The sequence below is a fragment of the Phoxinus phoxinus genome (assembly GCF_949152265.1).
Source record: "Phoxinus phoxinus genome assembly, chromosome: 3".
NCBI classification, from domain to species: Eukaryota; Metazoa; Chordata; class Actinopteri; order Cypriniformes; family Leuciscidae; genus Phoxinus; species Phoxinus phoxinus.
The window spans coordinates 34,114,999-34,131,447 of NC_136878.1; the positions used below are offsets into that span (position 1 = coordinate 34,114,999).

General features: G+C 37.0%; 2 protein-coding genes across 2 annotated transcripts in view; both read left to right on the forward strand.

Annotated features, from left to right (window-relative positions):
- The first annotated feature begins 3,493 nt into the window (after nt 1-3,493).
- Nucleotides 3,494-12,279, forward strand: prdm12b (PR domain containing 12b). Its single transcript, XM_079607055.1, has 5 exons — nt 3,494-8,401; nt 10,057-10,247; nt 10,363-10,518; nt 10,851-10,968; nt 11,142-12,279. Exons 1-5 carry the CDS (start codon nt 8,179-8,181, stop codon nt 11,564-11,566), a joined length of 1,113 nt encoding a protein of 370 aa, XP_079463181.1. The 5' UTR covers nt 3,494-8,178; the 3' UTR covers nt 11,567-12,279.
- A 1,718-nt stretch (nt 12,280-13,997) lies between these two features.
- c5 (complement component 5) overlaps nt 13,998-16,449 on the forward strand; it is a 31,649-nt gene continuing 29,197 nt past the window's right edge. The window contains exons 1-5 of the mRNA XM_079607342.1: nt 13,998-14,163; nt 14,407-14,602; nt 14,766-14,919; nt 15,027-15,097; nt 16,210-16,304. Of these exons, the coding sequence (XP_079463468.1) occupies nt 14,057-14,163; nt 14,407-14,602; nt 14,766-14,919; nt 15,027-15,097; nt 16,210-16,304 (623 nt within the window). The 5' untranslated portion in view covers nt 13,998-14,056. The remainder of the gene's footprint in view (nt 14,164-14,406; nt 14,603-14,765; nt 14,920-15,026; nt 15,098-16,209; nt 16,305-16,449) is intronic.

Consider the following 16,449-nt stretch of genomic DNA (forward strand, 5'->3'; position numbering starts at 1 on the left):
AACAACCGGCAGCAATTTGTAGAATGAAGCAATACATGCCAATGAATGCCAAGAGGATGCCCTGGAGACACTTTTTAGAATGAACATGGGTAACTATTTTTGCAGTTAAGGTTCAAACTTATGTTCCAAATTAATTTGGATTTGGAAATTGACATTTTTTTAAAACATTATATAAAAAGACGTAAAGCTGAAGTGTGTAATTTTTCAAATGTAATTGTGAAAAATAATGATTATTTAAAATAGGTTTCCCTGATCACTCCTCTCTCCATTTACAGTACAATTACGTAGCTCACTGCTTAAACACCACTGTACGATCTTTGATTAATTGCATGAAGGCACTGAGTTGCATAATATAAATATAATTAAATAATTAAATGCTTGCCAGAACAAAACAAAACCTGTTCAAAGTATAGCAGGGCTCGACAATGCGACTCTCCGATGCTAGCATGAATGACACTCAGTGGGCCAGTGCTGCATCGTCAGAAAAGTTTATCCTTTTCACGTGTTTTTAAGCCTTGCCAATTTAAATATTCAAGCGCAAGAAGATCTGAAAGAGAACTCAATTGCTGTGTGAGAAGTTTTGTGTGCCCACACTCAGAAAGCCTTGTCTCAGACAGCGCTTAAACTGAATTGAGTTCTCTTTCGCTTCTTCTTGCGCTTGAACGGACAAATTCACATAAAATTGTACCAAAATCCATCTTGGCGAGTATCCTATTAAACACAGTTGGTTATAGCTTAAGGGAACATAAACCACATGTACTATGTATTAGTGTATTGGATCCGTACAGCTCTCAAAGTGACAGCACCATAATATTCCTGCTGTCTGTGTTTTAATGTTAATCAAACAACAAAAGACAACTAAATCCCTCACTGCTCTTGACTAAACAACTTTTGTAACTTTAATAAGGATTAATATATATTTCATTTATACAGCAGTGTTATCTTACATTTGATTACTTTGTTCAATTTGTGTACCTGGAAACTACTGTTAGACCTTCCTGACAAGCACTGTTTATTATGCAGCTTTGTTCTGTTGTAATATTCATGTTGGACTGTTGAGTGTTAAATGGATCCAATCCATGTTTAATGAAGATAAGTTGATGATCCAGAAATAAACTAGCTAGTATAGGCTACCTTAATGCAAGCGTTTTTAAACTTTGCTAATAAAACATGATCAAATAAAACATTAATCTATTTTAATTACAAAAGTTATATCGGTATCGGTGAATAGTCTTTTGTTAAAATCAGTATTATATCGGCAAAAGAAAATCCTATTAGTAAATCTAATTATATTATATTAGTACTTTGACTACTATTATTTATATATATTTTTTTCTGTATGTTTAGCAGACAGGACTTCGGAAAGTAGCAAGAACATAAGCTTCTGTCACATGGCTGTAGTTTCAACCACACAACTTTACACTACTGCAAATGATCATTGGATCTGGTTTAAGGAAACACCAAACTAAAAATAAAACTATGTTGGTAATAATGCTTTTGGGAAATGCACCCCAGCTCAGGATGCCCAAACAATGCAATGAATTCATTGTGCCATAGTGTTCACACTGTTTAGGGGGATTAAACTTTGAATGGCTTATATAGGCCTATGTCTCTGCATAATAAATCTGAAAAGAAGAAGAAGTATTTTAACATTATGATAAAATACTTTTTTTAAAGTGAAAATGAAGTGAAATCAAAACCAAAAAGTATATGGTTTTTGAATTTGGTTTGAAACACAAATTGAAACAAAAACATTTTTTTTTAGAAAGAATAATTTTTTTTAGAAAAAGGTCACACTGATAAAATATATTTGGGCAACCTAAAATAATTAATATATGCTGTGAAAAACCCCTTTTTTAGTCTTTTTCATATTTGTTTAATATGTTTAATTTTGTAGCTACAAGCAAGCATGTATCAAACCTAGCTTAGTGCCTACTAGCCTATTGTGTGCAATGCATCTCCTTCTACATCTGTGGTCAGACTGACGATGATGTCAGCCATCAAGTCTTTACCAGTAATTACACATCAGATGACAACAACTTAAAATTGATGTCCTGAGCGCTAAGTAGCCATTTGAAAAGTTTGAGACAGGAAGCTGAGTGAAAGGCCGTGTTATGAGGGTGTCAGCATGGGAATTGCCGGGGCAGCTGTACTGTACACGCTCTGCAGTAATAGACACACAGAGCCCATTGCCAAAAGCACATTTGGCATCAGTAGCAAATGAGTAATTATTGGGTAATGACCCAGAAGGTGTCCCTTAATTGAATTGTGAGAGTAGGGAGAGTGGTGCCACACTGTAATAAAAGCAGATGGATTATTTCAGGAAATATCTTCTTAAGTGGAAGGGTAAATACTGATGAGCCTGCATTTATTTCTCTGACCTTTAGATAGATAACCACTGATTAAAAATTTAGGCTCTAGTGGGAGAAAAGGTTTTTGCTTTTACTTTTTTTTTCTCTCTCTCTGACCATAATAGACCTCTATCTACCACATTCAGTCTTAATTCTAAAATGCATTAGTCACAAACTTGACGTGTGCTGGGTGAAAATAAAAAAACTTTAGGAAAAGCTGTAAGTGGACTATTGTGTGGACTAAGAGGTCTTTTGTTTTGAGATCGTTTGATGCAGTGACATTTTTCCCAGTGAAATGTCAAGATCACTCTAATGACTACAATGCCCAAGAGGGGTATGTCTTTTTCTACCTTTTTGCAAAATGATAGGTGAATTATGTAAATGCAGGCATCAGTTAAAGCCATATTTACTTTTTACAAGCATTTACCTTCTCTTTTAATGCACTTATCTCTCAAAGGAAATTTGCCTGCTGTTGCCATCACTTATCTGCATGAATGATGTGGGTCGTGTTTTATTGCCATCACATCTACATGTTTCGGATGTGTTCGGTCTATACTGCTGCTTATCCTTGTACTCTCACCTTGAGTTTTGTAACTGTAACAGGTTGATGTACATTGTATCAAATGGGTCCCTTTGAATTGTGAAGTACGGGGGGCTCAATGTTTATTATTAATGTTTGGGACCCCTTTCTTACCCACCATTCAGCTGTTAAGTGGATATTTATTAAAGGGATAGTTGACCCAAAAATGAAAATTCGGTCATTATTTTGTCATCCCATACCTGACCTGAATGAATTACTTTCTTTTGTGGGACGTAAGGAAGTCAATGGCCACTAAAAATGGCTCCAGCATTCTTCAAAATATCTTATATTGTGTTCAGCAGGTGAAAGTGAGTCATACAGGTTTGGAACAACATGATGGTGAGTAAATGATAACAGAATTTAAAGTTTTGGGTGGACTATCCTCTTTTAAAACTATTCAAATTAACATTAAATTAAAGTTGTGCTGTATTAACAGCAATTAATTCATCAGAAGTGAATGGATAATTGCCATAAACAGAATTGTCTTAATGTTTTGGTGACATTAACAATTTAAGCTTTTATAAAAAGAAAAACAATGGGTAATTGTTCTGGAGTCTCATAGTCATAATTCAGTTTTAAATACGTTAGTATTTATATCTTAAATTTTGCAGAGCTACGTAAGGAATTATATGACTGATAATCAAGTTAATCCAAAATAAAATCCTACTTTATGGTATAGCTTTTCCTGCTTTTTTCTACATTTTGATTTTTCATCTTCAACAGGTTTGTTTCTCTTATAACAATGGTTATATGTTTGCTCCTGGGATCCCTCTTACTATGAACTGTGTCACACTGATTTGCCAAATCCGCTGTTGGTCCATATTGTGGTCTCACACACCGGGAGACCTGTCTCTATCTCCCACTGACTCTGGCAGCAGCTGTTTTCAAATTCTGCTCCTTTTTAGATCATTCCATGCTTTATTTTCATTATCAATGAGCTTTTAAAATGTACTCAGAAGAATCCTCACTTTATTGATTGTTTATATTTTGTAATCTACTTTAGAGAAAAGATAATACCAGGGCAAATGCCCCTATACAGCACTCATTCCACTTTATAGAATAATCAATAATCAACAAATAATACAATTACTGAAGCTGAAAGAGACTGCTATCATTAACAGCACAACTGTCTGTGAGCATTCAGAGCGTGCTGATTGGCTGATCAATGGAGCTATGCAGGTACAGTGTATTATGAATGGAAAACAAAATACCATGGAAAGCTTTGTTAATTATTTTGCCAGTGTTAATTAGTTGAAAGCTATTAAACCAGCCTTATCTGTTTTCATTTCCAGTGTGCCGGCTCTGTGAAAAAATTTAAGAATTTATTCTCTGTAATTATTCTCTGTAAAAGATTAATTTATACATATACAGTTTACAACTAAAGAGTGATCTTTAGGTCAAGAAATCATAAGACACAAAGCAGAGCTTAAGGTTTCTTCTGCTCACCTGGCAATATTTTACTGTAATAATTAATAATAATAATATTCTTATTTCACTATATAATAATATTTATTAAAAAAGTAGCATTTCTGCCATCTGTCTGTAAGCTGCGGAACTCTGTTACCCAGCATGAAATCTGCCTCCCATGTTGTAGTTTTAGTGCTTAGTGATTTTTTTTATTTTTTTTTAGTGTTTAGCCAACTGTATTAATTATAATATTTAAATATCTATTTATTTAAAAATTGGATATTATATATTCAAATGGTGTCTATTAGGATTACATTAACGTCTGGGAATAATGGTGTTGAGTAGTACTTAGTTAATTCCTAATTATTTTAACACCAAACGACTAATTGAGTCATTCTAAAACCTGCACTAGTCTACAACATAATGTCAACTTCAACTAAAAGGTAAGAAAAATATTGGCAGCGCACTCTCGATTAATTTATGCAATCAATTGTTTTCCTTTTTTTCTTTACTTGTCAATTTGTCTATACATTTTTATGCGACCGTGTAACAGATAATCCATATTTTACTCTCTAAAGTAATTTAGTTACTCGTGAAATATGAAGCCATTTCGGTGACCAAAAGACCAGCAGCATGATTAGGCTACACCACGTTTCTGGACTCAAAACAGGCGTTTAATAATGTCTTAGATAAAACACAAACATTTTACTCTTCATCCAAGTGTCAATCCACATTAGCGGCAGCGAGCCAGATGCTTTGGTCCCTTAAATATCTCCATGAAAATTGCGCACGTGCTCCTGCAATATCCATTGCTCAATAAGAGCTTTGATTTGCACTGTACGAACACAGACGATGAATATGCATAATACTCGCGTGATATTGCTGTCTGCTCTTGGCCACGGTTTTCTTCCACCATTTGGGTACATTCCCATAAGCACTTGTGTGATGTGACTCGGCTTTTTCGCGTTTTCTGTTTGCTCTCCAGTCCCCCTCTGGTCTCTGTGCTCTATTCACTCCTTAGTCTCAGCTGGTCTAAGTGGGCCAAACCTGAAGAAACCTCTATTTTTGTTTTGTCTTCTCTCTCTTTCAAATAATCAGCCGTGTGCCAAAAGTGTCCCTCTTGTTTTTACGCGTGCCAGTCACCTGCCGTCTGCCTCGCTCCTTCCCTTTCTCAAAGCTTGCTTTTCTCTCTCCAATTCTTTTGACTTTCTGCGGTCTGGATCCCCAATGAGATTCAGATTGGGTACATATTGAGTCCTCTATTGTCCTTCAAGGGCTGTACTACGCTAATTAAATTTTATCCAGCCATATAAAAACCATTTCTCTCCTCCACACTCCCAATTCAGCTTTCTAGCCCAAGTCCTCTCTTTTTCCTAGCCCTAAAAATCCAGTGTTCATTGAGTCAAATCAATAGAAAAACATTTGCAAATCTCCATTATTGTGGGATTTTTGTCTCCTTTCTGTTGTGATAAAAGCACCGCGGAACAGCTTGCAGCTTTGTGCAACCGAGACGCGCGGGACAGACGAAGGCCATGAATGCAAAAGGCATTACGCGCTGCAGCAAGTTTCTTTATCACCCTGTTATTGAAATCACAATTATTTCCACGCCGTCTTTTGCATGTGATTATTTCATGGAATACGGATTTGCCGTCTATTAATTATCATTGCATGCTCTACAAGGTCTGTCGCCACTTGAAACGCAGGTTTTTTTTATTATTACATTAGTCAGTTACATATATGGGTTTTTTTAGGGTTTTTTTCAATCTAAGGAATATTCGCTTTTTTCTTCACAATTGAAGCTTAACATCAAGAGGAGACTGTCCCAAATCGACATCTAAAAAATGCATGTTGATCACCATACAGTCGGAACCCTCAAATCAATAATCGATACATGCAACAGAAAGTTCAAATCGCCTGCCAGTGTCATTGCACGTTATATCAGCCATATTTATTGACACGATAATATTGTTTAAAAAATCCTTGACTTAAGATCAGCCTTGTTGAATTGTATCACTCGATTACATCATTTATCTCTCTTAATTTGCCTCAATTTAAAATACGTATCTCTATACTTCTGTGAACTTTTTTCTCCGATATTAATTGTAACATCCCAGTCTTTCTATAATGAGGGGGAAAAAGACTGCATCTCTCACCCCATGCAGGTTAAGTTTGCCCTTATTTTTGAAACCAATAATAGTGCAATAAAAACAAATCAATCTGTACTTGTGCAAATCCAATTCAGCAGGGAGGGTGAAACCCCTGAAGAAAAAGAAAAGCCAGGAGGGGGGGTTATCCCCCAAAAGCAGCTGTTGAGTCCTAATCTTTTTTCTTGCCCTATCACTCACCTATATTCTCCTCAGCGCTCTCCTCGCATCTCTCTTTGGAAGTTCCCCACTCGCCAGACCCCATCCTTGTCCAGATTTTCCCCTTGTACTTATCTCAAAGAAAAGAAGAGTGCATGGATGTCAAATTGCCCTCAAAAACACCATGAAAGATTGATTTGCAGCACTTTTCATTCAGCCGGCATTATTTTGAAGAGAGCTGAATAGGAAACCCGCAAGCCGGGGAAGGAATAAAGATGTCCTCCCTGTTGGAAAGGGGGGAAACTGCCCATTTTGTCTCAGTCCATCAACCCTGGAGAAAGAGGGGGAAAGGCAAGAGGCTATTCAGGAAAAAAAAGCTCATATACACCTCACACAATACTAAAAGACTTTAAATTAACATCCATGAATATTAAATTACTTCGGCCTGAAAAAGATTGAATAAAAGATATACTTGACCCAGACGGCTTTGCATATTTTCGTACTCCAAAGCACATCATTAAAAACTATTCAGTTGGTTTATGCGAATGTAATTTCGATATGATTACAGAGTTCTGTACATTTAATATTAATAGAGAAGAACAGAAACGCGATGTTTGTGCTTGTGTTGTTCAGCTAAATGTGCATTTTAGATGGGAAATTACACGTTCATTTCAAATTGTTATTTTTTAAATAAATTAGTAATGAATTAATATTTATGACTATAATATGTATGCATATATATTTAATAGAATTATTGATCTAATGATGAATGCTGTGGCACAAAAGTAAGAAAACACTTTTTTTCAATTCAGTCACTCAGAAAGAAAATATAGCGGGCAAATAAGAGACAAAAGCCACTAGTTGTTTTAATGCCTTTGTTCTCGGTGTCTTGTTTTAGCCTATAAGTTAAATCGCAATTTAAAAGACTGATATAACTTGATATTGTCAGTTTCTCTAACGAGAAAATTCAGCTAACTTATTTTAACCTGGGACCCTGTCGTGATGCTGAGAGTCAAGTTTGCTTTTAGGTTTTCCATGCCAAAAGTGTTCATCTCATCTCATGTTCATCTCTCAGAAGCAAACAGCTGGAGCGGAGCTCACAGTGCTGAGACCGGGCTTGTTATTTTAGCCAAAACGCGGTTGTTGGATCCTGAACATCAACACACACACACACACACACATCGCTCCCACTTCTTTCCCCACCCCCTAAGGAGTAGCCACTCAATAAAGAGTGTGGCGTTTTTTTTTTTCTCTGGTTGAACAAGTCTAAAGAACACAAGGGGAGGGTCATTAATAACTAATTACCGTGGGTCAGACCTGACGCATATAAAGCCCACCGGGACCTTGGAAAGACGAAACATATTCTCTCGACACTTAGCAAGAAGAGAGCATATTCACATTTCATCGGCCTCCGATTCATCGATTACATTCGCCTTTTATAACATAGACACTCGGTCTAAATTTGAACAGCAAGGGGGGTGTTTTCGTTTTTTTTTTAATCGCAGGGATTATTAGTTAAGGGTTTCGCATTTGGCTCATGATGGGTTCAGTGTTGCCTGCAGATGCTCTGGTTCTGAAGGCTGGATTTAAGCAGCAGTCTCTGGCCCTGTCCGACATCATCACTTCAGACATCCTGCACAGTTTCCTGTACGGCCGCTGGAGGAACGTGCTGGGGGAACACCTGTTCGAGGAGAAGACCAGCACTGTCAGCCCCAAAACAGCCTTCACCGCCGAGGTCCTGGCGCAGTCATTCTCCGGAGGTGAGTCCGCAACATCTCACTTTATTCGTGGATTATGGATCCGTCATACTATAGCCTAGAGTATTTTGTTGTAAAGCAAACATTTTATTTTTATTGCAAACTAGATCTTATGTGAAGTTTTATAGCTGTCATATTTCAAATACAATTAATGATACTTTAACGTGCTTGAAATAGGCATAACAAAGAAAAAAGAGATGTCTATTTCATAATAATGGAAAAGACACACATGCTTAATTTGATGGCTTATGACTATTAAATGGGGGGAACTAATTGAATTAAACAGTGCAAGTGCATCACAGTGCGCACTGCGCAGGTAAAAATACATGATATCAGTCTGGCGCATTCCAGGACGTGAAATGGAGGGTCTTTAAAGTATTTACTATTTTTTACAGTATACATTTCAAAGGCATTTTCAAACATTATAATAACAACAAAAGTTAAGTCTTAAAAGTCATATGAAATAGACGCTTGAGAACAGAAGTCAAGCTCACCTGCCTATCCAACTTAAGATGCTTATGTTCTGGGACGTATACCGGCTAAATATAAGTGCTGTCATTTTGTGTTACTTTACTATAAATTATTTGCATATTTCAAGGAAATAATAATTTTACTGTTTGGTTTAAAACGTCTATAGCTATGAGAGTTACGTTCGCCTCAAGACAATTTGGGTTTCGCGAGACTGAATTGAAAGTTTACAATTCCTTCAACCCCTTGAAAGTCATTAAATTATTCGCACGTGGTTTGAAGTAGCTAGAACATAAGGGAATTCATTTTTTTTCTAAATGCATTTAGCTATATCATAAAATCGTTACTTAATGTCACGTTACTCACAAGTCACTTACTGGCAAATTGAAACTTATTTAAATAAGGCTATTAAAATCATGAGGGGAACGTTGTGCTTGACCTGAGAATGTTGCCAGTGAAGCCAGGACGTTAGACAGAGAAAAGCCCGTCATTCATCAGCTCGGGACAGTCTCTCCACACCCCCGCTTTGACACTTTTCTCTCCTCTCAGGCGCATTTAAAGTTTTCCGTCCCGCTGTTAATATGCCGTGAAAGCTGATTCTACCGCTATTCACACCATGTCAAGCAGCTAATCTCCTTTTCTCCGTTTTGTCAGAAATTCCTGGGCCGTTTAAAGAAGGTTCTCGTTTCTTTCAGCGCACATTTAGTGCTACAAAGTTTCTGAAAGGATAATGAATACGGAATAAGTTGTTTCTTGCCTATGAATATATAGCCTCGTCACATTTAAAGCGTAGAAAATGGCTGAATTCTTAGACGTAAATACGTGTTTGACATTTATTTGAGTCTCGCCTGAGAGCCGCATTTGAAGTCTGATTGCGCATTCCTTTATATTGGCCTATAGCCTAATATAGTTTTACAATACAAACGATTTTTTTTTAAACTAAGAATATAAATATAATTATAAAAAAAATAAGAATATAAAAAAAGGATTTTGTAGGCTACTAAATTTACTCTATAACCCATATTTTTTCAAATTATTTTTTATTTTGCTATATGAACTTGCAAATAGATTGCGTCATTGCATTTCAATTTTTTTTTTATTTTTTTTTTATGTTTCCTGGTTTTTATTAGTTATCTATTCTAAATGTTCCTAATTAACTTCCTACTTTATTTGCCGCTTTCTATCTTCAGAGGTCCAGAAACTCTCCAGTTTAGTGCTGCCAAGTGAAGTCATCATTGCGCAGAGCTCGATCCCTGGAGAAGGACTTGGCATCTTCTCCAAAACCTGGATAAAAGCTGGCACCGAGATGGGACCGTTCACAGGCAGGGTCATTTCACCCGAGCATGTGGATCTCTTCAAGAACAACAATCTCATGTGGGAGGTAAGCAGCGTTCAACAGGTGTCACATGCATGGGCGCGGTTTTTTTTATTTTTTTTTATTCTAAAATATGATCCCAAGTCAGAGATTGATGGCAAGCGTTTTTTGTTGTTCTCAGGTTTTCAATGAAGATGGCACGGTGCGCTATTTCATCGATGCCAGTCAAGAGGATCATCGCAGCTGGATGACTTACATCAAATGCGCGCGCAATGAGCAAGAACAGAACCTGGAGGTTGTGCAGATCGGAAGCAGCATATTTTACAAAGCAGTAGAGGTTCGTTTTATACATATTTGTTTTACTTTTCATAATTTGAACTGAATAATATTATTTGATAATAATAATTTTCGTACGTCGATGTACACTGTGCAATATTTTTCCATCTTAGATTCCAACTCAAATTACATTTTCATAATTTCAACATGACTTTGAGTGTTTAGAATTTCAACTAGATTTTCTTAAGTAATTCAACTTGGAAAAGTGGAAATTTATTTAAATAGGTGTGTGTGTGTGTGTGTGTGTGTGTGTGTGTGTGCATATATATAAGTGTTTTTGTAAGTGTATGTATGTGTTTTAAATAAATATATCTATTTTTTTTCCATGAACAGACAATACCCCCAGACCAGGAACTGCTTGTGTGGTATGGGAATTCCCACAACACCTTCCTGGGTATCCCGGGAGTCCCTGGCATAGAGGATGAACAGCAGAAAACTAAGACTAAAAATGGTGAGTAATTCAGTGGCTATAGGGCTTTGGGTGAATTTCAGTCTAAGAAAAGAAGACTGATCTGTATCACAGCTCTACAATAGCTTTAGTTAAAACTCCATTAGCATCTGTTTTTTAAAGTATCTGACCTTTTAGCTTCTGTCCTCTGACCGAGCTCTATCCTCTCCCGACAGATGATTTCCACCTGTGCGACACCGCCTCTGCTGCCTCTCTCGCCGCCGCCAGCCGCATGCGCTGCGTCATCTGCCACCGCGGCTTCAACTCCCGCAGTAACCTGCGCTCCCACATGCGCATACACACATTGGACAAGCCCTTCGTCTGCCGTTTCTGCAACCGCCGCTTCAGCCAGTCATCCACTCTCCGTAACCATGTGCGGCTCCACACGGGAGAGCGCCCCTACAAGTGCCACGTCTGCCAGAGCGCATACTCCCAGTTGGCAGGGCTGAGGGCGCACCAAAAGAGCGCCAGGCACCGGCCGACCAACACAGGGTCTGTAGTGGGTCTGCAGACCCACTCGCCCCCACCTCCACCTCCTCAGCTGGCACAGGTTCCTCACCCGGTCTCCATGGTGCATCACATTCCTACCATGGTGCTATGAGATAGCATGAAGCATCTCAGATGTTTGCAATCTCACAGGCTGTTCTTCAGTGCAGAAGTATGTCTATGCCAAGCAGGCCCTGAGTACTCTCACCTTTAGTGGATGCTTTGTAGTTCCTTAAAGGTGAAGAAGTGGTCAGATATGATGATCGACGCCTGTAGAACTCAGTCTTGACAGCACTGAAGTGAAAACAATGGCCATGGAAGGGCTGTTTCGTATGTTCATGTTGAATTCTTACCATTGCCAGAACTACACGCACTGATGGCTCTAGTGCATATGTTCCGGCAGATAACTGCCATATTATATCTGATCAGACATTGTCATTTATGTTGATCGGTAGTCTGTGTATATTTTATTCATATTTGCATGCAAATAGTATTGTTTTGTCCAATTCAACTAAGGATAAAGCCCCATCACCCCATTCGCTTTAGCCGCTATAATGGATCCACTGGGATCAAGCACCACTTAGTGACCGATTTGTGTCACTGCAGTCCAATCAGAGCATGTTTATTGTGAATGAACAATATGAAGTATGTAAAGGAATGTACATATGATTTGGAGATTTACTTCCAAAAACAGGAATAGTCACTTTATCTGTGTATGTATGTAAAGCTTAAAGTATTATTACAAAACTTGGTTCTATTATATTATGTATACTATGTTTGCTTATATAAAATTATTTGGGTATTCACTTGTATGCTCAATAAATAATTAACAAATAATCCCATATTTCTGTCACTTTGTATTGATTAATTTTGCTACCATCTCCAGGAGGGCTGTGACCTTTTTTTTTATTTTTTTTTTCTTTTTGTTGAAGAACTAAACATGTAAATTGTTAAATCTATTATTCCACTGTTTTTCTCAAAGAACAGTGAGCGCTCTTCAACATCATTGGTTTTCTATTCAAATTTGTGCAGAGGATATTTTTCTCCGATTCAGTGAATCAATGACAAATGTCAAGAGTCAGACTGATGTCCAGATGTTACCAGAATTGCACAATAACAAAAAATCCCTTGAAAAGCAAATATCTCCATGAAATCCCTTTTAAGCAGTAAACAGAGATTGTTTACCTCTACTTGTAACTTCCACTGAGCAAACTCTACATCGATATGAGCATTGCACAATCAATCGTTAAACTTTTCTACCAGAACAGTGCAGGGACGTGCAGAGAGTTCCTCAGGGGCAGGGGCTCAAATATAAAAAGGGGCATATATATAAATATATATGTGCTTTGCATCACAGAAATAAATTATATTTTTAAAGTATATTAAAATAGAAAACCATTATTTAAAAAAAAAATCTGTATTTTTGATCAAATAAATGCAGGCTTAAAGCGCATTAGGGACTTCTTTAAAAAAAAAAAAAAAGTAATGTGTGTGTGCAAAAATGTTAAAATAATAAAGTAACCATTTCGCTTGTTGTTGTCAGGCAGCCTACACTTCACATAATAGGCCTACAGTAGGCCTGGGCTACATTTAACAAACTATGATAGTTTCATAATGTAAACGGTGTATCAATATATAGACTAGGCCTAAATTCAAGTGACTTGAATACTATACTTACCATTAATGCTACTTTTGGTGCTGGTTTGTAGTCAATTAACATCCATTAGTTCAACGACGGAGATTCAGATCACTTCAATGTAAATTCGTCTGTCCATGTAATTTTCAAATGATTTATTTATAAATGACCGTCCAATGATATTTGAACTTCTTGTGCCAGATGACGATTGGTCGGTGTATTATGCATGACAAACAGGCTTCAGCGAATTAAGTAATATTTTAAAATATGTGTTATGTGGATTTTTAATTGAATCGACACACAACCTTTTATTATAAAAAATAATAATAGTAATACAAAAAAAGTTTTTTTTTTCTTTCTTTTTTTCTGCCGTCGAGCCATACTCACTGAAAGACGCTCGAGAGCATCGGTTCCCAAGCAGACTGTGTGGGATACCTACGTGTACACTAATACATTTTCATTTTAAAGCGCATAACTTTTGCTACGGTTAATTATGCCTGCCGGCCGCCCACACACTACTCCGGAGTTTTAGAGCCTCGAAAATGGAGACCGTCAGTCAAGACCGAAGCACGACACGCACAACTTGACGCAAGTGACGCAACCCATAGCAACGCGTTGTAGCAACGACACCTCAGACTGACAGAAACGTAAAAATAAACGTGAATTTAGGCTACTTTAGTCTTGTACACATTGTCATGTAAATTATAAGCAAATGCGTTTTGTTTTATTGACCACAATATTATCATTGATATATCTTTGAGAAGGGCACTTTTGATTAATTTTGAAAAATTCACTAATTAGTTCTATCTCCTGGCTGAAAAACTGTGCTAATTAGCAAATCCAGGTGATTGGAACAAAATACTGAGGAGGACTTTTACTTTCTGAACCTGGACTTTCCACCTCTGCTAATAAGTAGCCTAACTGATAAGTAACCAGATATTGATTTGGCTGGAAAAAAACCCCGAGCAAATGCCTGACCTCTTTTTATCTTTAAGGAGCAAACTGTTTATAATGGCACGCTTATTTTTGCTCTGTATACTTTATCTCTTCGTCTGCATTACTGTTCAGGAAAATGCGTAAGTTACAATTTACATAGCCTATTAAATGTTCTACATGACAGTAGTGGACTGTGTTGTCAAAAAGCAGCACAAACTAAATGGAAATCTCCCTACGATCAAGAAACGCATAGCTATGTGAGATTGGGAGCGAGTTATCCCTTATTTTTGTCTGAACATAGGCATTCGTGTTTTATAGGCTATAGGCTAAACTTATGTTTTTCGCATCTGCCAGTGAAATGCCGATGTTGTCTTGTTTTACAGATACCTAATAACTGCACCTAAAACCCTGCGTCTCGATGCTTCAGAAAATGTTGTGGTGCAGTTGTTTGGTTATGACCAGGAAATTATAGTAAATCTTTACCTGAAGAACTCATTGGCACCAGGTTATAAAGAATATGCATTTCAGTCCCTGACGCTCAACGCCGCGAATTACTATCAAGCTTCGGCTACTTTACGGGTAAGACTGCAAAGTTAAAGGACTTTAGAAGATAGTTTTTGTTTGAAATGTTTCACTTAGGCTAAGGTGTTGTTATTCACATTTCCAAAAAATATGGAAAGTTGCGATGGATGTTTTTAGTGAATGATATTCTACCCTGAAAATACCCTTTTCTTTTTCCCAGATCATGTCTATAGATTTCCCAAACGCGGACAGATATGTCTACCTCCAGGCGATTTCCTCTGCTTTCACTGCATATGAAAAAATCCCAGTTACTCCTGTCAATGGGTTTCTCTTTATTCAGACTGACAAGCCGCTTTACACACCCGAACAAGAGGGTCAGTATGATAAGAATCTCTCTTGCGTGTTAGAGTATGTGAGTGTGTGAGTAAATGAAAGAGACAATCACCTCAAAACCATATTTTGAACCTATTTGCTTTCTTAGTACAAGTGCGTGTTTACTCCCTCAACGAGGAGCTGAGGAAATCTAAACGGACCGTCACCCTTACATTCGTGGTGAGTTTCTCTCTTCACAGTGGGGACGGTTGCAACACGGCTTGAGCTAGAGAGTTCATATTATATTGTCATTCATATTACACATAGGCCTATGTATAATATGTAGCCTACACACTTTTTTAATTTCAAGTTTAAAAAGTAGGCCCATATATTTTTCATAGGCTACTGTCTGTTTGCGTGATCAATCATTTTAAATCAGTGATTCAATCAATCATTTTAATCAGTGTTTTCTTAGCTTCTAAAAGGCATATCTGTGTCAAAAAGCTATTGTGTCAAGCTAACAAGTTTTATGGCTGTCAGATAGGGACAGTTGCAACCCTTATCACAACATTGATGTAAAACCATCATAATAGGCCTATAACAAATTTATAATGTTATTTAATAGTCAGGTATATTTCCTTTTTTATTAAAGTAAACAGTTTTTAAGTAAAAAATCAGACTAGTCACACATTTGATCTATGTCCCACAAGAGATGAAATGCACAACAGATAGGGGTGTCCCTCTTTTCTGATGTTAGTGAAGCATGAAGGCAGGACACTGAGGTCTGAGGGAAAAGACTGCGCAATTTGCCACATAACCTTGCAATAATATATAATAATATTCACTTAAACACACACAGTCCTGTATGCTTTCAAAGAAGTATTATTACAATTCTGTGTTGATTTTGATTTAAGAAAATTATTTAGTTCAAATGTATTGTAATAATTTACCACAACCTGGTTGTTACTTAAAAGTGGTTGTATTTTCCTTTTACAAGTACTAGACTAGTTATTGTCTTTACAGTCAATTTAACTCAGTGAAAATCCTGTCTGTTAAAGAATGACTTTATTACATTTTATTGAATGTTGCAACTGCCCCTGCAAACTGTTGCAACTGTCATTTGACTTTGCAACATTTGACTTTATCTATTCAAATATAAATTGTACATGTATTATGTACATGTTCTAGCAGTGTGGGTGGGTAGCTGACATATTTTGGCTTTCCAAATACAAGCAGTTTCTGAGAAACACAAGGAAATCCAAAAAGTGTTGCAACTATCCCCACTCTCCCCTGCTTCGCATTAATTTTTTTTTTTCTGTGTGAACCTTGTTAATGTTTTAAATTAATTTTAGGACCCTGATGGTATCAAGGTAGAGATTATTGATATGGAAGACATCATTGGAGCAAAACCCCTTCTTCCACCATTCAAAATACCTTTAAAGCCGACGTAAGACCAATTCATTACAGTCTATTATAATTAGGCTGTATGTTTAAATTATCTGATGTTTAAATTATTATTTGGAATAATAGTGATATTCTGCTGAATAGCTAACTGGACTGTATTATACTGCTCTGTACTGTGGCACTGTACT

Bases quoted from the DNA above. Each gene is read 5' to 3' on its own strand.
- prdm12b (XM_079607055.1), top strand. From the start codon at position 8,179: ATGATGGGTTCAGTGTTGCCTGCAGATGCTCTGGTTCTGAAGGCTGGA. The intron at 10,248-10,362 runs GTAAGCAGCGTT...TGTTGTTCTCAG, and splicing joins ACAACAATCTCATGTGGGAG to GTTTTCAATGAAGATGGCAC. The intron at 10,519-10,850 runs GTTCGTTTTATA...TTCCATGAACAG, and splicing joins TATTTTACAAAGCAGTAGAG to ACAATACCCCCAGACCAGGA.